Source organism: Cucurbita maxima, unplaced genomic scaffold, assembly GCF_002738345.1.
Source record: "Cucurbita maxima cultivar Rimu unplaced genomic scaffold, Cmax_1.0 Cma_Scf00013, whole genome shotgun sequence".
Lineage (NCBI taxonomy): Eukaryota > Viridiplantae > Streptophyta > Magnoliopsida > Cucurbitales > Cucurbitaceae > Cucurbita > Cucurbita maxima.
In genome coordinates this window covers 909,297-929,820 of record NW_019272029.1, presented here as the reverse complement: position 1 = coordinate 929,820, position 20,524 = coordinate 909,297, and the positions used below count along the sequence as shown (strand labels likewise).

General features: G+C 36.9%; 1 protein-coding gene and 1 non-coding gene across 2 annotated transcripts; one reads left to right on the top strand and one right to left on the bottom strand.

Annotated features, from left to right (window-relative positions):
* Positions 1-45: 45 nt before the first annotated feature.
* LOC111488862 lies at positions 46-242 on the bottom strand. Its single transcript, XR_002719290.1, has one exon. It is a non-coding gene; the product is annotated as a U2 spliceosomal RNA (small nuclear RNA).
* Positions 243-2,688: 2,446 nt separating this feature from the next.
* Positions 2,689-20,236, top strand: LOC111487998 (chromatin modification-related protein EAF1 B-like). The gene is made up of 23 exons (XM_023135546.1): positions 2,689-2,992; positions 8,047-8,200; positions 8,305-8,359; positions 8,461-8,555; positions 8,655-10,125; positions 10,235-10,354; positions 10,500-10,655; positions 11,227-11,415; positions 11,711-11,791; positions 12,096-12,153; positions 12,248-12,720; positions 12,833-12,886; positions 13,583-13,640; positions 13,723-13,916; positions 14,007-14,060; positions 14,152-14,232; positions 14,365-14,502; positions 14,625-14,741; positions 15,542-15,630; positions 15,805-16,017; positions 16,126-16,498; positions 17,500-19,224; positions 19,617-20,236. The coding sequence occupies exons 2-22, from the start codon at positions 8,115-8,117 to the stop codon at positions 19,141-19,143; spliced, it is 5,799 nt and encodes a 1,932-aa protein (XP_022991314.1). The 5' UTR covers positions 2,689-2,992; positions 8,047-8,114; the 3' UTR covers positions 19,144-19,224; positions 19,617-20,236.
* The last annotated feature ends 288 nt before the right edge of the window (positions 20,237-20,524 follow it).

The window sequence follows — 20,524 nt, the reverse complement described above, 5'->3', positions numbered from 1 at the left end:
AAAATAAATTATCTCAATCAGGGAAAAAAATTGGATTTGGGCTTTGAGGGGTGGGCCAGGCCCATGCAGTAGTGCAAGGCAAGGGCGACGCTCAAAGGCCCACAATAGCAAGCTACTGTATTGGGCCTTTCCCCGAGAAAAATTAATTTAATATCATGTGGGCCGATGGCCCACGTATCAGATATTAAACTGATAAGAACAGATACTACACTTGATCTTAGCCAAAAGGCCGAGAAAGGTATGAAGATTTTAAGTCACATGATTCCCCTTTTATACCAATCCTTTGTCGCTCTCATGATGGGCTTTCTCGATGTGGGACGATTCTATACGCCACAATCTTGCCTTTCTTTCTTTATTTCCTTATTATAATTATTTAATAAATTCGGTTTAATCTATTTTAGATATTTTTATTATTTTATTACTTAAATTCTAAAACCAAATACGACTTTTTTTAATATTTTTGTTGGCATTATTTAATTTAATTTTCAAACTATTAGTTATTATTTATGACCGTAACAAGCTTTTTAATGTTTGAAAAAAAATTGTTTATGGAGTCAAATATTCAAAGTTGAATAAAGAAAATTAAAAAGTCTTATACTAATAACTATTTTTAAATTAAAGTAAAATAATAATCGTTGTGTTAAATTAGTTTTTATGTTTCGAATATAATAATTTAGTCTCAGATTTACGATGATTTCATGTGTTCGAGTTCGTTATTTATTTTTTAAAAAATAAATTAATAAAATATAATTATTCTAAAAGTATCCAATAGTTTAAACATGCAAATTAAGGAGAATGAATAACGATTGTGCAGTGAACATGTTTAGTACCACGATTGTACTTCTTCTAACCACGTGACACTATGATTTAAGATTGATCATGATTATCTTTCCGGAAATCTAGTCCTAACCTACTTTTCACGCTTCTTTGTGACTTTGGATGAGATTTTTTTTCATCCTCAGTCGAACTTCACTTCATGCGCAACTAAGCTTCTCTGGGCCATACACGTTACATGTATGTGTATTTTCCTTGTTCACTATTCTAATTGACTCGTTTCTCCTATAGGTCAAGTTTCGTGTATTTATGTTGTCCTGTATGCTGTGCAAATGTCTTCTATCAATGTCGCATCTCGTTATACCATCTTTGTTTCAACAACACTGTCTCCTTGCTTCTCTATTAGTTTAGAACTTCACCAATATGAGTTTGAATCCTTTGTTAGGTCAAAATAGGCTCATAGCATTTGAAGGATCATACGGGGTGATTTAGTCACTTATCGGGACTCGTTCGATCATTATAATACTTATCAAACTCTACCAGCCTACTATGGTGTCTACCTACCTAATGGTTGCATGTTGGGTTTTATCAGGCTATTAAAATGTTTGTCGCGACAACTTGGGCATCGAGTCCACTAACACTTCATGATGTCACCCCGAGCATCAAAATGTCATTTATCTTCATTGCTTGCTCATGCAAATTTATCGATAATTCATCCCACGAGCAGTCTTCCAATTAGACCTTCTCAAACATCCATCCATCTAGGCATATTATGGTATGATTGTTCGAGAATCCATGCCAAGTCATTTTAGCATATCATACCCTAGATCGGGTCTACGCTGAAACCTTTAACTCGTGAGAAAGGAGCAATGTCCACACACATATACCACTTGACCCCTTTCATGAGATCACATTCTTGATGGAAGCCCAAAAAGGAGCCGAAAGTTAGACACTATGTCTAGCCTTATAGTAGATTTTAAGGTATTTGTGAAGCGTCACTCTTGTCAGTGACAAGTGGTGAGGAGTGATGCACCATCACAGAGTGTCAATTCAATGTCCAATTAACTCAAAACGTGACGTGTTTAGGTATCTCATTAGTATGCATCTTAATCTAAAGTCACCTGTCAAAACTCTCAACGTAATCTCCACTTCTAGAGTCATGACTCGAGATCCAATATGGCCCCACTAAGCTTTACACTACCGATAGCATCATCACTTTTATTTTTGTTTGTGCCTCAACTTGACTTTCTTTTAACACTACTTAACGTGTCAGATGATGTATCATCCTCATCAGTTACATCATGACACCTCTCTATTGGCACTTTGTTTAGTCTGACAAAAAACACTCACGTGAGACACCAACTTTGGGAAGGTAAAAATCACTCCCGCTAAATCATTAGATGATGTACCAATGTTTCCCATTTCTTTCAATAATAAGCCTTAGTCAATAATTATGTCCATATTTGTGATATTCCAAGTGGTTGTTATAATAATTTAATTATGTGATGCATCTCCAGACGCGATAATGTATGACTTTGAAACACAATTCACATTTGAACGAAAGCGATGCTTTCAAAGACATAGATAAAGAGAAAATTTTAAATTTATAAAAATGGAATCGAAGAAAGTATAATATATTCATAAAATTAAAATAAATATAGTTAAATTAATTGTAAATTAAGGTTATTAATTATAAACATATCCCACTTTAGATTTGAATTTTTTATTTTTTTATTTTTTTATTTTTTTATTTTATTATAAACTTTTTAGAATTTTCCTAAAATGTATTTTGAGAATAAGAAAATAAAGAGGGATGAAAATAAATAATATATTATTTTTAATTAAAAAAAAAGCCCAAAATGGATACCCATATTTTCAAAGGCCCCCTTCTTCATCGTCTTCTTCATGTTCAGCCCACTACTCGCAGAGGTCGCATAGGTCGCATAGTCCCCCATTTTCAACTCCATCGAAACCAACCTCGACGTTGGAGACTCAGTGTGACAGAAATTAGGGACAAATAGGGTTTCTCAACGATGCTTCGGGACTGACATTTGCAGGGACGTGCTGTGTTCTTGGGCAATTTTCGTTCCATTTTAATTCAACCAACGTTTTCCCTCGCACAAAACCCTAGGGCAGACCAAGCTGAGGGAACCAACTCTCTGGGTTCTCCAATATACCTCTCCCAGCTTCCAATTTCTTCACTCTCTTCGAAATTCAGGTGATTATATTATTGCTTCCTGGTTTTCGGTTCAATTCTTGGAAACCCTAGAATTTTAAATTTGGGGATTTGCCAGGGGTGCAATAATTTTGGGTTATTCTACCTTAGTGGTTTTAACAGTTATATGATTGTGCTTCGTATGTTTTATGCAATGTCGAGGCTAGTGTTGCAACCCTGTTGATTCATGATTGATAGATACGGGGACGAAAATTTATCGCGTTTGATGAATATGTTTAGCAAATTCCATTGAATTTATTCAAATGGGAAGTTTATTGTTTCTGAGGTTTCATTTTATCAGTCATGGACACGCACGTTTGGAAATTTGCAAGAAAAGCAATTGCAGCTGGCATGCGTTAGCGGGCACTGTAGCTGGTTTTCATATTCCACGTTGCTCGTGTAACCTTATCTCTAAAGATTTCATTTGGTCTGTTTATTCAGTTTACTCGTCATATAGTTGGTGCTGCCGATTCTGGTTTCAGAGTATTCCAGCTTTGCGCAACTCGTTTTGTGTCTGTGCATGCTCTGTACTGATGTATGTCTACTTTTAGCTATTTGAAGCAATGCCGTCATGCTTGGAACTGCTCAGTCGGGTTTTGTGATTTTGCTATGTGTGGGGTTCCTGTTAGAGGGTAGATATCTCAAGGTTTTGCCCAAACTAGCTTAGTAAAAGGATGGAACACAATATAAGGATGGGTCTCATTGTAAATATTGAAATTTAAGTGTAAGCTTGTCAGGTGCGTATTTCCAATTCCATGGTTGGCCTAGTAATCATTAGGGCCAATTAAAAAAGGAAGTGGCTTAGGGGGATGGGTTTGATCTTGATGGCTACCATACCTAGGATTTAATATCTTGCGAGTTTCCTTAACAATCAAATGTAGAAGAGTTAGGTGGTTTGTGAGTTTTCTAGTTTAATCGAGGTATGCTTAAGTTGGCATGGACATGCATGAATATCGGTAATAAAGAAAAGATAACTATTTTCTATTTAAAATTTATGTAAAATATATTTGATAAGTGTTGTCTAGATTTCCAAGAACAAATAGAGGTTTGAGCACTTGTTCTGTTAGTAGGAGCATCAGCTTTGGAATCATTTTCAGTTCGTTTATTGTCTTGATAGTGGTTGGGATCAGAATAAACCTCTTTAAGCGGAGCTTTATGTGATGGAAAATAAAGATGTTCTCCATAAGGTGGTTGAGATCTTAAGAAACCAGTTATTTGTATGAGAGTATAGTTCTTCAGCACTTGAAGATTTCCTTGAATTATGACTCTGCCAATATGCCAATATGTTAATATTGTAGCTATTTTTGGCATTTTTTTCTTTGGTCGTCTTTGATAACCTTAGCAAGTGCAAAAATTGTTGGAAAAGTCGTTAATGTTTAGAGGTTTCTCTTTAGGATTGGCAGAAGGAAGATAATAGCTGTTTAATTCACTCCTTGCCTTGATTAACATGCTTGGAAGGGTCATTTCTGGTACCATTAGCCTACAGCAATTGGCATTTTCTTTCCAGTAGCAATCTAGTTTTTTCTGTGTTCAAGTCAAGCAAGAAAGCCAAACTTCAGGTTTTTGTTGAAATTTTCTTATCCAGATTCTTCCTCTAGGCTGTGCTTTTCCTTGTTCTACCATCAAGAGGAACAAGAAAGCCAAAAGTGAGGCTTCTAGGGACTTCGATCAAGGAGCGTTCTTTGTCTTGAAAAATTCTATAGATTCCTTCATTCCAAGTTTAACACTTTCAATTATATCCTTCTTGTGGATGATTGTTAAATATTGATTGGTGATAAGCTTACATGACCTATATGGGATTCCTTTGTACTTCCTCCTGCTCTTTAAAATTCTAGTGTCGATGTGCAAGGCTTTGGAGAAGCTTATGTGGGACTTTTTGTGGGAAGTAGTGGAGGAAGGAGGTGATTCGCACTTTGTTAGCTGGGCGGAGGTTTCGAAACCAAAAGATTATGGGGGATTAGGTTTAAGGAACTGGACTACTTGTAACAAACCTTGTTAGCTAAATGTCTCTGTCGTTTTTTGGCACTTATTGTGAGTAAATATGGTCCGTTGGTTTGGGGGCACTTCCAAGTCTCTTTAGAGAGGTATTGTAGGATAACTTCCTTATTTGTCTCATTTTTTCAGTTGCTTGGTTGAGGATTGGAGGGATACTTTTTTATGAGAAGATAAGCGTTGGGGATAGACCCCAATGTTGTGCTTTTCCTTGTTTTACCATTTGTCTTCGATGAAGTCTGTTTCGGTGACTGACGTTTTGGCTCAACTTGCCCCTATTTTGGGGCTTTGTCAGTCGTTATCTGATTGGGACACAAGGGATATTGTTGCTCTTCTTTCTTTATTGGGAGATTTTTCAGTGTTCTAATGGGAGAAAGGACTTCCGTTTGTGGTTCCCTTATCATTTGGAGGGCTTTTCTTGTAATCCTTCCTTTTTGTTTGGTCTACCCTTGTCCTTTCAAAATTTGGTTTATGACTTGATATGGAGGATGAAAATCTCCAAGAGGGTTAAGTTCTTTATTTGGCAGGTTTTCCATGGCAGGATTAATACCTTAGACAGAGTGTCAAGAAGGATACCTTCCTTGATGAGGTCGTGGTACTGCATTTTATGTTGAACAGCAACAAAGGACCTTGATCATCTACTTTGGAATTGTGGTTTTGCATATGCTGTGTGTACTTGTTTCTTTGATGAGTTTGATTTTGTTCTAGCTAGACAATGTGACAGTAGAGAGATGATTGAGGAGTTCCTTCTTCATCCTCCTTTTAGTGGGAAGGGAAAGTTCTTGTGGTAGGTGGGAGTATATCATTTTGTGGGGTCTTGAGGTGTGAGGAACAATAGAACTTTTAGAGGGCTTGAGCAAACTCCTTATGATGTTTGGTCTTTCGCCAGGTTTTAGGTTTCCTTGTGGGCTTCAATTATGAAGCTTTTTTGTAATTATGTGCTTAGTTTTATCATTCTTGACTGGAAGCCTTTCTTTTAGTTAGGCATTGTTTTTTGTATGCCCTGGCATTCTTTCATTTTTTCTTAACGAACATTTGGTTACTTCATCAGAAAAAGGGGAAAAATAAAACAATAGTGAATTGGCAACAATGTCGAGTTAGGGCACTTCAGGGAGGAAAAATCCAACTTCAAATTCATAAGAAGTTGACATTAATTTTGACGTGTCTTTCTCTCTGGTTGTCTTACTCTAACTTTCTACCAACTCACTTGTACAATGTCGTGTGGGTTTATTGGTGGCGTTTTAACATTCACTTATGATGAGGGTGTAATTGAAAAATATTAAAATTGAAGCGACTAACTTGGCATTTTTTAACAATAGGGACTAAATTGAAAAATACACTCAAAAGTTAGGGACAAATACTGTCTTTTAGCATTAATAATTAAATGTAAAAAAAAAAAAAAAGTGTTTTAACCCTATATTATCATTTTATCTTGAAGTTTAACGTTTTAAGACATTAAGGGTTTGATTGAAAACAAATCTATATGGGAACAATGAAATTCTTTCATAAGATTAGCGGCACAATCATAAGAAAAAAGAAATATGTTTAGCCTCCATATTTTGTTATGAAAATCCTAGCCAATTGGATCTAAGAACCCTCAGAAACCCTCGCGGATTTGCGAACTCCTGGATCACAAATGCTAAAACTCTCAAATCAAGTTGATTTCAACCCAAATGATTGTAACTCTCAGTAGTTCGATGTAACAACCTTATTGAAGAATAAGACCTTTGATCCAAGAACTTCAAAACGATAAAAAATCACCCTTAGGAAAAGTAATATCTAGATTACCTTGTTGATCAAATTTCTCAAGGCAAATTTTTTTTTTTTTGAATGAGATTTTTTTTTTTTTTTTTGAGATTCGAATCACTCCACAAGCAAGATAGATCAAGTCAAGGTTGAATGATTCTAAACATGCAACGTAAACTACATAGAATTACAAAGAAACTTAGCCTTAGACTAAAAGAAAGCATAAATGCTCTTTTTACTACATTTTTTAAGTCTAACAAAGACAACATATGACTTTATATAGCCTCAAAATGAACCCTATGAGACATTTCAAAAGTTATAACTTCTTATTTAGGACTCTAATTAGTCACTTGTAAATGTAACTTAGAAGTAAATAAAAAATCTTAAAATTTAAAATACATTAATGAAATTCCATAAATCTAGATTTTAATCATCATTTGTAACTATCCAAAGAATAAATGAAGCCCCATTTGAAGTAGCTTGAATCCATTGTTGCATAAATAAAGCCCTATTTAAAGTAGCTTGAATCCATTGTTGGATAAATAAAGCTTGATTCTTCTTTTATTGTGGCATTAATTGAACTTGAGTTTGTTTCATCGTAATTGGAACATCAGTTTTTTTCACATCATCTTTGAAGTTCATATTTTAAGATTGAGATGTCTTGGTTTATATCATATTTAGTAATTTTGGAAGTGATATTATGCCTTTTCCTATTTTTAGATGATACTGTAGAGAAAATAAGGAAGCGTTTTTTTTTTTAAATTTCTATTGTTGTATATCAACGCAATTGGGTAATTATGAAAGAATTGGCTATAACTATGAACCCACCAAAAGGCAATAAGCTGAAAGTTCCCACAAAAAGAATTTGAAATCAGTATGGAAGAGCTATTCCATTGTTTTTCTTTTGGACAATTTGAGTTTATTCCAAATATTTGTTGTGGTGTTGTCTTCATAACAGACATCTCTGTTGTTTTATTCTGAACTCTGCTAGTTGACAGACTGAGATGATGTGGTGATAGGAATGCTTTAGTACCTATATTGTGAGCTTTATCTTTCATCCTGGACTAATTGACAATGGTTCGCTTCACTATGTGTTATGTGCGTGCATTTCTATTGGAAATATAGTTTAGTTACCATGTGCGTGCATTTGACTAGTTCCATATTGTGGTTGATGTCGAATTTTAAATGCAATTTAACCTTTTGAAATTTGATTTATTTTTCTGATTTTTTTATTGTACTCTGTTATGAATTTTCAAGTTTTGGGCATTTTGCTTTAATGATTTTTGATGGATTATATTGATGAGAGGAAATTATTGCAGGTAATGATGCAGGAATGCATGGATGCTGCTGAAGCTCTGCTTTCTTAGTAAATGCTGAGGTTGATTCCATGGGAGGAGTTGATGGTGGAGTTGGAATTGGTTTAAATACCTCCCCACGCAGAGCAGCAATAGAGAAGGCTCAAGCAGAGCTTAGGTACCGATTTTCAATTTTTATGTTCACACATTTATTCAACTTTAGATAGTGCAAGTGCCAAATGTATAAGAACATAAAACAATTTTTTTGTGTGCTGATGACAGACAAGAGTATGATGTTCGTGAGGAAAGGAGGAGGGAACTTGAATTTCTTGAGAAAGTAAGCCTATCTGATATTTTTCCCTCTGTAATGGATTATCACCTTCTATAGAAAAATAAAAAATAGTGGATGTCACTGAAATCCTTTTCTTGCTTCTTTAGGGCGGAAATCCTTTGGATTTTAAGTTTGGAAATACCACTTCTGTTAGTCAGTCTACTTCACTTGCTGATCAGCTTCCAGACCAGCTCGGTAATAGGTATATCTTTCTGTCTTCTACCATTGGGTGAAGTGTTTTTGCGTTAATCAACTGTGTTTTTATTTTCTTAATCCATGGTATATTCTTTGTATATTTCAGTGAAGCTAAGGGTAGTTTTGTGTTGACTGCTTCACCTCATGGGGACTCTGTTGAAAGTAGTGGTATACCGGGGCCCCCAACTACTTGTGAACCAAATAGTGCTGATAATCTTTTACTCTTGCGTGGTGCTAATGAGCCGTCGGGAGCGGAAAGGAACTCAAGACGCCCTAGTTCAAAAGCTACTGTTGCTCCATCTGAACAATCATCGCAGTTGGATGGGAGCCAAAATAACAAGGAAACGGAGGATTCTGCTATTTTTCGCCCTTATGCTAGAAGACACCGATCTAGATCAAATAGAGATGGTGGTAGATCCAGTTCATCTGATATAGTCCGGAGTCACGGTGGTAATATATTGTCTTTAGCAGCTCGACAAGAAGCACGGGAACCAAAGGGGACGGTACCCGAAATGTGCAATGAAAGAAACCAGGCCCTTTCAAATCCGAAGTCCTTAAGTGCAAATGGTGATATTTTAAAAATGGTAACAGATGATGGTCGGTTGGATATGGAATTGAATGGTACTCGTGATCTTGAGACAACTCCTGATACAACTACTGCGACAACAAATGGCAGTCCCCCTGAAAGCGAGTTTAACAATTCAGCTTCAAGATGCCCAAAGGGAAATTTGCACAATCAGCCATGTCAAGTCATTGCCCAACAAACACATACGGGAGTGGGTTCTCAGGGACCTGACATTGTTGGAGAAGAAAGAGAGATGGCCACAGGCGTTGTTGAACACCCGACTTCTGTGTCTGCCACCAAAGTTGAAAGTGAAAGTACATCTGCTGGTGTACATGGGTGTAATGAATTGACAAAAGAGACTAAAATGCCTAATGGAGGTCAAAATGGAAATGTAGTATTAGGTAAAAAGCAATTAGATTTGGTGTCTTCTAGCAACAGAAATAGACTAGGTGTAGATGTAAATATGGATATTGATATGTGTAATAATTCGAGGAAAGTTGATTCTATGAGAAATTCTATTGAGAAGTTACCGAGTTCCGATCAAATATCGTATCAGATTGGTAATGAAGGGATGCTGGAGAAGGAGGTCGTGGCTTCAGACAGTACTCCTGTTTCTCAAGATGACCACAATGTTAATCATCAGAACATCTCTAGCAATGGCTCTGTCTTTCGAGATGGAAGAGACAGTCATACTAGTAGTCCCAACTTACATAAGGAGGTCCATATTGTATCTGATGCAAAGGAGTTGGAACAGAGTGGCAAGAATGAACTGGCAATTGATGAGAAGAAGAATACTGTCTCAGGGGAAGATTCTAAAGAACGTAAAGAGAATATTTTCTCAGTGCAACCTGAAGTCTCTCTAGATTTGTCCAAAAATGAGATTCGGGAGCATACTATGTCTGGAAGGAATTCTTCTGCTTTATCTGATGGTCAGGGTTTTTCTGGTCGTGAGTCGACACAGGCAGACAAGGCTTATGAAGATTCTATTCTGGAGGAGGCAAGAATAATTGAGGTTGTCTCTCATTTGTCTCTCTGGGTTGTGTTTGATTGCTGCATAGCATGGAATTTTATGATTAATTTCTTAGTAAGTTCTTGAGGTTTGGCTTTCATGATGCTAACAGGCGAAGCGCAAGCGGATTACGGAACTATCTGTTCATACACAACCATTAGAGAATCGGCGGAAATCTCACTGGGATTTTGTGCTAGAAGAAATGGCATGGTTGGCTAATGATTTTATGCAGGTAATTTTATTGGTCTAAGGGATATTGAGCCACATATATCTGCAGAGTTAAATTAATTGTTCTCATTTTAACATTATGCATGAAAGATCCACTAGAAAATTTATGATCAGTTGCATCATCTAACATCTGTTATCTTTACTTACAGGAACGTCTTTGGAAGACAACTGCAGCTAGTCAACTATGTCACCATGCAGCTTTCTCAGCTCGATTGAGAAATGAAAAACAGAAGAAGTGTGAGAAGATGAAACAAGTTTCCCACTCCTTGGCAAAGGCTGTAATGCAGTTCTGGCACTCAGTTGAGGTGCTTTTATATAATTGTTCAGAGCATTTTTTAAAAATCATGTGGTTTATCTAAATCTTGGAAGATGGTAGTCTCTCAGACCAAGTCTGAAAACTCCCCATTGGGATATGAACTAGAAGCATTTACTGCTTTCTACTTTTGTAGAATTCATCGACTATTTTATTTAAAAATCCTGTTTACTACTGTATTTCATTCAAATTTTTTAGCTGCTCAATTTTGTCTTTTCTTCTCACATGCAGTCTCCATGGTTAGCTTATTTGCACCTTTTTTTTTTGTATTTCTTGTAACTAAAGACCAGTACGTGCATGTAACATCTATAAAGTCAGTGTCTATATCCCTTAATGAATGACTATCAATACGTGCATATCTTTACCCATAGTTCTATGATGTAATACATGTTTTTTTGATGTGGTGTCGTGGTATGTGTTCATTGTTTTAATTGTAGCGTATGCCCTATAAGTAATGTAATTTGATAGTTCAGTAGTTACAAAACAATGATTCTTTTTTATTGCTTTGTTTTTAACATGTTTTATTATCTTGTTGTTATATGTGTGTCACAATGATATGCCAGGAGCCAAGTAAAGAGTTGGAGCTGCAACACCCAAAGACTAGGATGTCTACATCTCTGAAGGAATATGCTGGGAGGTTTTTGAAATGTAACGGTTCTCTTTGCCCTCAGCATGCGGTAGCACCAAAAACCCCTGACAGGGTATCTGACTCATGGCACCTTGAAATGCCACCGAAGGAAAAGCTGAAAGAAGTATGGGTGCAATAGTTGATGATTTAGCTTTTCTTTTTGTTACCACATTTGTGCACATCATTTAGTCTGGCATGTTCTTTAATCCTATCTCTCTCGCATATGGATGTCCGTCACTGACATGTTCTTACACTATTTTCTTTAGTGTATATCTGTTTTTTGTTTTACCGTTCACTTTTAAAACCATGTTATATGTTTCATGTATCTTGTCTTTAATCTTCTAACTTCAGAGGATGCTAGAGTAGCTCTATGATTGATCATTTGTGAAATATTTATGTATTTATCTTTGACTTCATAGGTAAGCCTCTTTTATACAATTCCAAATGGTGCAATGGATACATATAGACGATCTATTGAAGCTCTTCTGTTGCGGTGTGAGGTCAGTATCTCTACCATTACTGTTTGTGGATGTTGATGTGATGTCTGTCTTTTCCTACCCAAAGAGAGGGGACTTGAGAATGACAAATAAGTCACTTCCCTCTGTTTCTCGTTTTTTTTATACAATTACTGTTTGTGTGTGAATAACTGTGGATTTATTTTCGTTACTTAAAACTATGCTATTCCTTTTTTGTTTTATGGATTGTTTCGGAGCTATCAATACAATTTTTTAGCAACTTAATTCTCTTAAGTTGATATTTAGACATTTGGTAGTCCTTGCTCATTTGCTGAAATCAAATTTGCAGAAAATTGGTAGCTGCATGCAGGAAGAAGTAGAGACTTCATTGTATGATAATTTAGCAGGTAATGCTAGTAGTTCATGAATTATTATTCTTTCCTTGATGATTGATGTTATATGATTCCGAAGTTGAGTTTTGAATTTTCTTTTGATGTTAAGATACTGCATATGATGAGGACGGAGAGACATGCATGTATTTTGGAAGTAGCAAGTCATCCAAATTTGTGCAAAAGAAAAGAAAACACTCCATTAAGTCATACACTGGGAGACAGTATGAAATGGGAACTGATTTGCCTTATGGACGCGGTGCAAATGGGACTCAACAGTCTATGTTAATAGGAAAACGGCCTGCTAGTCTTAATGTTGGTCCAATACCAACAAAAAGAGTGCGTACTGCTTCAAGACAAAGGGTTTTAAGTCCATTTAGTGGTGGAGTTGCCATGGTTTTGCATGGTCAGGCTAAGACAGATGCTTCAAGTGGAGACACCAATTCTTTCCAGGATGATCAAAGTACTTTACGTGGCGGATCCCAACTCCAAAAAAGCATGGAAGTCGAGTCAGTTGGGGATGTGCAATATGATTCTGCAGAAACATCAGTAAAATATAAGAAGAAGAAGAAAGCAAAGCATCTGGTATATATAATCTCATATATTGTCACAAATGGTTTCCTGCTGGTACAGGAGTACCTATTCTCATTTTTATTCTTCACTGCTGTCTAAGTTGTTCAAATCAATATGGTTGCAGGGGTCCATGTACGACCATAGATGGCAGTTGGATTCTACCGTCTTTAGTGAACCAGTGAGTTGATGCTCTTTTTCATTAAATTTTTTTTACTCTGGCGTGAAGATGCTTTTTCCTCATCTTATTTTATTGATCGCGACTGTCGTTAAATGCTCCCCACCCTGTCCCGACTAATGTGGAGATTCTGTGCTAGTTCAAAGTTAAAACTAATCCTAGGAAACTTGAAGAGATCATGGCCAAATGCCATGAGGGAGCATATTAGGTTAATGTGAATCAATTAATCTCATATCAACAGTATAAATAGGCAGTTAAATTTGAAACCTTGCTATGAAGGTTTTTTAGATATTGTATATGAATTAAAAGTATGGAGTGAATTAAAGCTGATCATCCATGCAATGCACTGTGGGCTATTGCAATTGGTACAGAATATTACCTATTCTTGATATGTTTGAGATTTTTAGGGGCTTAGAAACAAAATGTTTTTGATGTATGTTTAACTCAGAAGTATTTGTTTGTGGTTTTCCTTTCCCTAATCTTCTCCCCGGTCTGAGGTTAATGTATGAAATGAGGTTGCATATGGTAGAGGGTGTTTGACGGTGCACGAGTAAGTTTCATTGTATATCCTAAAATTTTAGTACAATTTACAGTCTGTTGTCAGACGTGAGCTTTGGGTTAAGATTATTTTATCTGTTTTGTCTTGTTTTGTTACATATTTGGATATTGACCATATTCATGGTTCCTTATAATTTGCAGAGGGATAATTCCAAAAAGAGATTGGATAACCATCATTTTGAATCCAATGCAACTAGTGGTATTTTTTTTTCTTTCTCTCATTTTTTCTTAGTTTTTATGATTTTTTGTATTAAATTGTTACTTGTTCATAATCTTTATAGGGTTACATGGGCAACATAATGCCAAGAAGCCAAAGTTAATGAAACAATCACTTGATAACACCTTTGACAATATAAATCCAGTGTCTGGATCCATATCTTCTCCCGTTGCTTCCCAAGTCAGTAATATAAACACTAATAGAATCATTAGATTGATTGGTGGCCGGGATAGGAACCGAAAGGCTAAAGCAGTAAAGGTACTCTTAACCTTTCTTGGTCCCGCATATTAATTTTAATTCAGGAACCTGTTCTGATACTTTAATTTTCAATCATGGAATTCTTCGTAGATGTCTGATGCACAGTCAGGTTCTGGAAGTCCATGGTCACTATTTGAAGACCAGGTATGTACCTTACCTTTGATATTCTTCAAAAACATGCTATCTGCATAGTTGCATCTACTTGAATAGTTGATATGACTCCTGTTTATCTTAGGCACTTGTTGTGCTTGTACACGATTTGGGTCCAAACTGGGAACTTGTGAGTGATGCCATTAACAGCACGCTACAGTTTAAGGTAAAAAGAAACTTAGTTTACTTCGTTGCATTTGCTAGTTATCAATATGTATTTGGGTTCCTGAAGACTCAAACTTCATCTCTATTTGTTTTTTTTATTGGGTGTTCGTCTTATTGTCTTCCAAAATATTAGTGTATATATCGCAAGCCTAAAGAATGTAAGGAACGTCACAAGTTCGTGATGGATAAGAACTCTGGAGATGGGGCTGATAGTGGAGAAGATTCAGGCTCATCTCAGCCTTATCCATCTACATTGCGAGGCATTCCAAAGGCAAGTATTCACTTTTTTTTTTACACGTGCACACACAAACTAGAAAAAAGGTTGATGAAACAAAAGGGTGAAGGAATATTGGAACATGTCCCAAGTGTCACATTTCTGGTTGGTTCTTGCAGGGAAGTGCAAGACAATTGTTTCAACGTTTACAGGAACCAATGGAAGAGGACACCTTGAAGTCGCATTTCGAAAAGATTTTCAAGATTGGGCAAAAGCAACATTATCGGAGAAATCAGGTTTGTTGGAATTTTCACATTATCGAAAAAGCAATATTTACTTGAACTCCACCAAGAAGCCAAGTGTTGTATACTATAAACTAAAGTATCATCCAAACTTCTTATATTAGATTCTAAGATTTTGCTCTTTCTACATCGACCATAAGGTGGCTTTCTACACAAACTCAAAGAAGATTAGCAGTTAAAGCCACCTTATGGTCAATGGTGATCTTGTCTTCCCTCTCTCTGTTACTACTTTGTGCTTTAGTTAGAAAAAACATAGGTTGCAAGTAAAAATGAAGATTTTCCTACTGTTCGATTACCAGTGCTAATCTTATGATCAGCCCATCTGAGAAGTTATTTATGACATGGCCTGGTGGCCCATCTCAAAGTTGGCTGCCAAAAATAATTTTTCACAAAAAATGAAGAGAAGCACTACATCTTATCTAAAAGGAAAAATGGAAAAAAAAGGAAGAAAAAAAAAAGGAACATTAAGCATAAATGGTAATCTTCGCTTTCCTGTTTCTGCTGCTACTTTGCACTTTAGTTGGGAAAAACTCAGGTTGCAATTATAAATGAGTTTTTCCTACTGTCCAATTTCTGGTGCTACTGATCAGCCCATTTGAGAAGTTATTTTTGACATGGCCCGGTGGCCTGTCTCAAAGTTGGCTGCCAAAATGGCTTATGGGAAAACATTTTCTGTGAATAGTTTTACTTTGTTATTACCTTCATGTTGTAGGACATCTTTTAAAATTTGTAATATTACCTATTTACTATTTGGTGTATTCTAATCTGTACTGCATGTGAAAAATGGTAACCAGGAACCTAAGCAAATAGTACAACCGCACGGATCTCATGCTATAGCTCTTTCTCAAGTTTTCCCAAACAACCTGAATGCAGTGATTTTAACGTAAGTTTTATTGAATTGAACATATTGGATAGTTGCATTCTCTTTTCTTACCATTTTCCTGATGTTCTTTATTTGAATGTTCCATAGGTAAAATTGATATACTAATTTTTCTTATTTTGTATTTTCTCAGACTAAAAATAACTTTTTTTCCCTCTTCTATCTGTTTGGATGAAGGCCACTTGACCTATGTGATGACACGACAAGCAGCCCAGATGTTCTTCCAGTTGGTTATCAGAGCCCTCATGCCAGTGGAATATCCATAACAAATCAGGGTTCTGTAGCAACGGGTCTTCCTAACTTGGGGGTGAAGGCTTCCTTACAAGGGTCTTCTGCAATGGTTCAAGGAACTAGCTTAAATGCAGCTTCTGGTTCACTCAACAACATCAGGTATTTTTCTATCATTATTTTTAAGATCCCAATCTTCTATACCTTTGAAAAGTCGCTTCAGATTCTCTAATCTCATGATTTCCTCACATGACATAATATACTTTGCAGGGATGGTAGATATAGTGTTCCGAGGACGTCACTGCAGGGAGACGAACAGAAAAGAATCCAACAATATAATCAAATGCCGTCTGGGAAAAATGCCCAGCAATCACACTTATCTGTACCTCTGACTCATCCGGGAAATGAGCGTGGGGTCAGAATGTTACCTAGTGCAAATGGTTTGGGCATGATATGTACAATGAACCGTTGCGTGCCTCTGTCCAGACCAGGATTCCAAGGAATGGCCTCATCACCTGTGTTAAATTCTGGGAGTTCCTCCAGTATGGTAGGGATGTCAGTTCCTGCAAATATACATACTGCTGCTGGTTCTGGCCAAGGAAATTCAGTGTTGAAACCTCGCGAGGCATTGCATGGAATGCGAGTAAGTGATGAACTTTCATTGATTCTAGATTGGATGATATGCTTTACTGTCTTTATATGATTTGTTCTGGGAATTTTAGTCATCCATTGCACTACAATCTATTTGTGGCCAGTATTGATGACTATTCATACCCAATGTCATATTGTTAGAAAATATCATGATGGGCAGTCCAAGGCGTGCTGCGGTGCTAGTGTGCATACTGCAGTGTACTTTTTTGCCCTATCTTATTTTATTTTTAAATTTCTAATTTCTATAATATAAAGGGCCTCTTAAATACTAATAGGAAATCTCCTTGTGTACTCAGTTTCTCCCAAGAACTCTATATTCTTAAAATTTACAATAATTTCATGCTATATTTTTTAATTATAAAAAAGTTATTATGGTTCTCAATGTATAAAAAAGTTAGATTTAGCGTGACTTGGCTTTATAAAACACTGATTATGAATCATGTTGCATCTCTTATTGAAGCTTGTGATTTTCAATTACTAGAAATTCCTATACCTTGTATCGATCAGTTTTTTTTATTAAGTTTTCTGAGAGTTCTTTCTTTTGGTCTTTGCATTTTATTTTTGTAGTTTGGTTTGATGGAACCTTTTTGTTTATTAACCTTTCTCTTCTTTTTGTTATCGCTTTATGATCATAACTGTTTTCTGGTTCTATTTTCTTTTTCACTCTCTTCGGGAGTATCTTTTAAACATTTTTTTTTTCATTATAGCAATTAGAAGTTGTTTGTTTCTTGATAAATAAAAGGACTATACCCGATTGTCTTATCCTAGTTTTCCCGTTGATGGATATTTCTTTGAACTGCAAAATCCAGATATCTTTTTAAATTTAGAAATAAAATAAGTTTTTCTATAGAACTCAATTTCATGATTAGTTGGAAATTATTGAGATTAGTGTTTATTCTGAATCATTTCTGTTGTCTTTCATAACTGTCAAAAAATAATTATTTTGTAATTTTTGCACCTTGTATCTAATTCTCACACTATATTCTGTTCTAGCCTGGTCAAAGTACAGAGAATCAAAGGCAGATGATGGTTCCAGAGCTTCCGATGCAAGTCACCGGGAACAACCACAGACCATTAAATGCTTCAAGTTCTGCCTTTCCAAATCAGACAACACCACCATCTATTCCTCCATATCCCGGCCATCTCCAGTCGCAGCATCAAATGTCCCCACAACAGTCGCATGCTCATAGCAGCCCTCATCATCCACATCTTCCATCCCCAAATCAGGCCGTTGGTCCACAGCAGCAGTATGCGATGAGGTTGGCTAATGAAAGGAAGCTGCATCAACGGAGGTTCTTGCAGCAGCAACAATTGCAACAAAAACAGCAGCAGTTTTCTACATCAAGTTCTCTAACTCCACACGTCCCACCACAGCCCCAACTTCCCATGACCTCTCTAAATAGCCCGCAGGTCCATCTGCAAACTTCATCACAGCAGGTCTCTTTGTCCCCGCTAACCTCATCGTCCCCAATGACACCCACATCATCACAGCAAATGAAACATCACCTCCCATCTCATGGTTTGAGCCGGAACCCGGGAGCCAGTGGGTTAAACAATCAGGCAGTGAAGCAAAGGCAACAATCTGCCAGGCATCATCCTCAACAGCGACAGCAGGTTCAGCCTCAACAGCAGGCTAAACTTATCAAGGGAGTAGGAAGAGGAAGCATGCTAGTGCATCAAAATCTCACTGTTGATACTAATCTTGCAAATGGTCTTAATGTAACTTCTGGTGATCAACCCACCGAAAAAGGGGAGCAGATCATGCAGTTGATGCAAGGTCAAGGATCATATTACGGATCTGGAGTAAACACAGTTCAACATTCAAAACCATTAGGTCCTCAGTCATCAAACCATTCTCAGATAAAGAAAACTCCTGTTTGTGCTTCTGGACCACCTTTATCAAAATCAGTTTTGCAGATGCCAGCCCATTCTGAGAAAAGCTCTCAAGGTCAGGTTCCACCTGTTTCCTCTGGTCACACGTTATCAACTTCACATCAGGATGCTCCTGCATCAATAGCAGCTTCAAACCACCCGCCTTCACAGCCACCTCAAAAGCAGGTGAATCAAACCCAAACAAGTTTTGAGAGATCTCATCAGCAGAAGTCTCAAGGTACCTCTGATCCAAGAATGAAGGCTCAGACTGATGTAGCTCAAGCTGACCAGCAACCACATAAGCAAGCTTCTCAGGTAGGTACGGATAAAACAATGCCTCATACATCTTCCACTTCAACTGATACAACACCAATTACTTCTGTTTCTCAGTGGAAACCATCTGAACCTGTGTATGATTCTGATGTACTGAAGTCAAAACCTCAGTTGGGGCTGATTGGTAGTTCACCCCTTACTAACTTTACTGGTGGTGAGCCAATACCCAACAACCTGGGAATGGGCCCTAGGCAGTCCTCTCGTGCCTTACCTTCTCATGGACATAGTGCTGGGCTACAGTGGCCACAGCAAGTTCCATTGCAGCAATCTCCAAATCGATTTACCCCATCACAGCAGCAAGAAAAGCATCAAGACCCCTCATTGTCCCAACATCATCAACCTGTGCAACAGCAAGCTCAGCATCAATCACAGCACAAGCAAGCAGAGCAAGGTAGTTTGTATTTGAAGCCTGAAAATGCTAAAATGGAATGAAGCAATCTGGTGATAGGGTAGTGCCGGTTCATTCTCTGACGGGGATTCGGTCAGCATGCACTCTGTAAAGGCAGTGTACAGGTATTATGACTATCCATCTCAATTATTACCATTAACAGTCTATTATCCTAGTGTAAAGAGAAGGAAAAAAGAGATGGCCTTTTGCTTCATATCATGAAAGAATAGGCTTGCATGATTGAACAACTCTCCCTTCCCTCTCAAATGGTCGCAGGTTACATTTTAATAATTATTTCATCAGGTTGTGTTTGTTTGTTCGTTTTTTTATTTGATTTTTTAATAAGAAACCAAACTTTGCATGGAAGAAATGAAAAGTGACTTGTGTTCGAAGAAACGAAGTCCCAAAAGGGAGGGGAATGCATGTTAATAATTTTCTGGCTCAAAATCTTGTTTTTTTCAGACACATTGTAGGGTGAACAACATGGTTTCCTTATTTATTTTTATTATTTTTGCAGATGAAGCAGGTTAATTATTCATGATTGAGGGCTTCGCAAGAGAGGAAGTGATGGAACACTTTCGACTTCACAAATTGAAGTTTTCATATGGGATAAATTGTCACTCTATTCATGAGACCCATCCCTAGTGCAGTTCAGGCGATGTCCCTTACCCTTTCCTTCTCGTTTTTCTTGAGGTAAAAGTGAAGATGGGAAGGATGATATTTCTCCCTTGTGATTTATGTATATTACCACTGGCCTAGTTTTGGGAAGATAGAGACAGATGTAGAGGTACGTGTACAGGGTCTTGTCTTTCCTTTCTTATAATTCTCTATTTTTCCGTTATCTTGAGGTTCTTCAAGTCACCCGTCCTTTTATTAGAGGGTCTCATTCCTTTTGGAGTTGATAGATTAGTGCATGTATTGACATTAATAACGATTAAGAGGGTAGAAATCCTTTCTGAGAGCAAATGCTCCTTGGAAATTTTTGTGAATATTAGGTTTCTGGCGTCTGCATTGTCAGTAGTGCCTTTTAAATTAACCATCTATCAGTCAATGTGCATCTGTAGAAGTAACATATTATGTAATGGTGTACCCAATTTTATAATGCAACAAGCTTCAGTGCCGATCCATTTATTTTGCTTAGTCTAGCAGAACCCTTCTCTGTACCCCTCGGCTGCAACATTCTCTAACCTGTAGTCTCTTTAAGATGTCATTTTCTTTTTCTTATCTCTTCTAATTCATTTTTATTTAGCAAGTTCGATGCGGCTGCACAGCAGTGAGCATTGTAAAAATTTCCGTTCATTTTAGATATGAGACGTCTAGGAAATAGTTTTGCTCACAGTTATAGTTAACTCAAGCATGAGGACTTCGAATCTGTTTAGTGTGTTTAAATTGTCCAAAGAAACGAAATACACTGAAGTTTGGGAT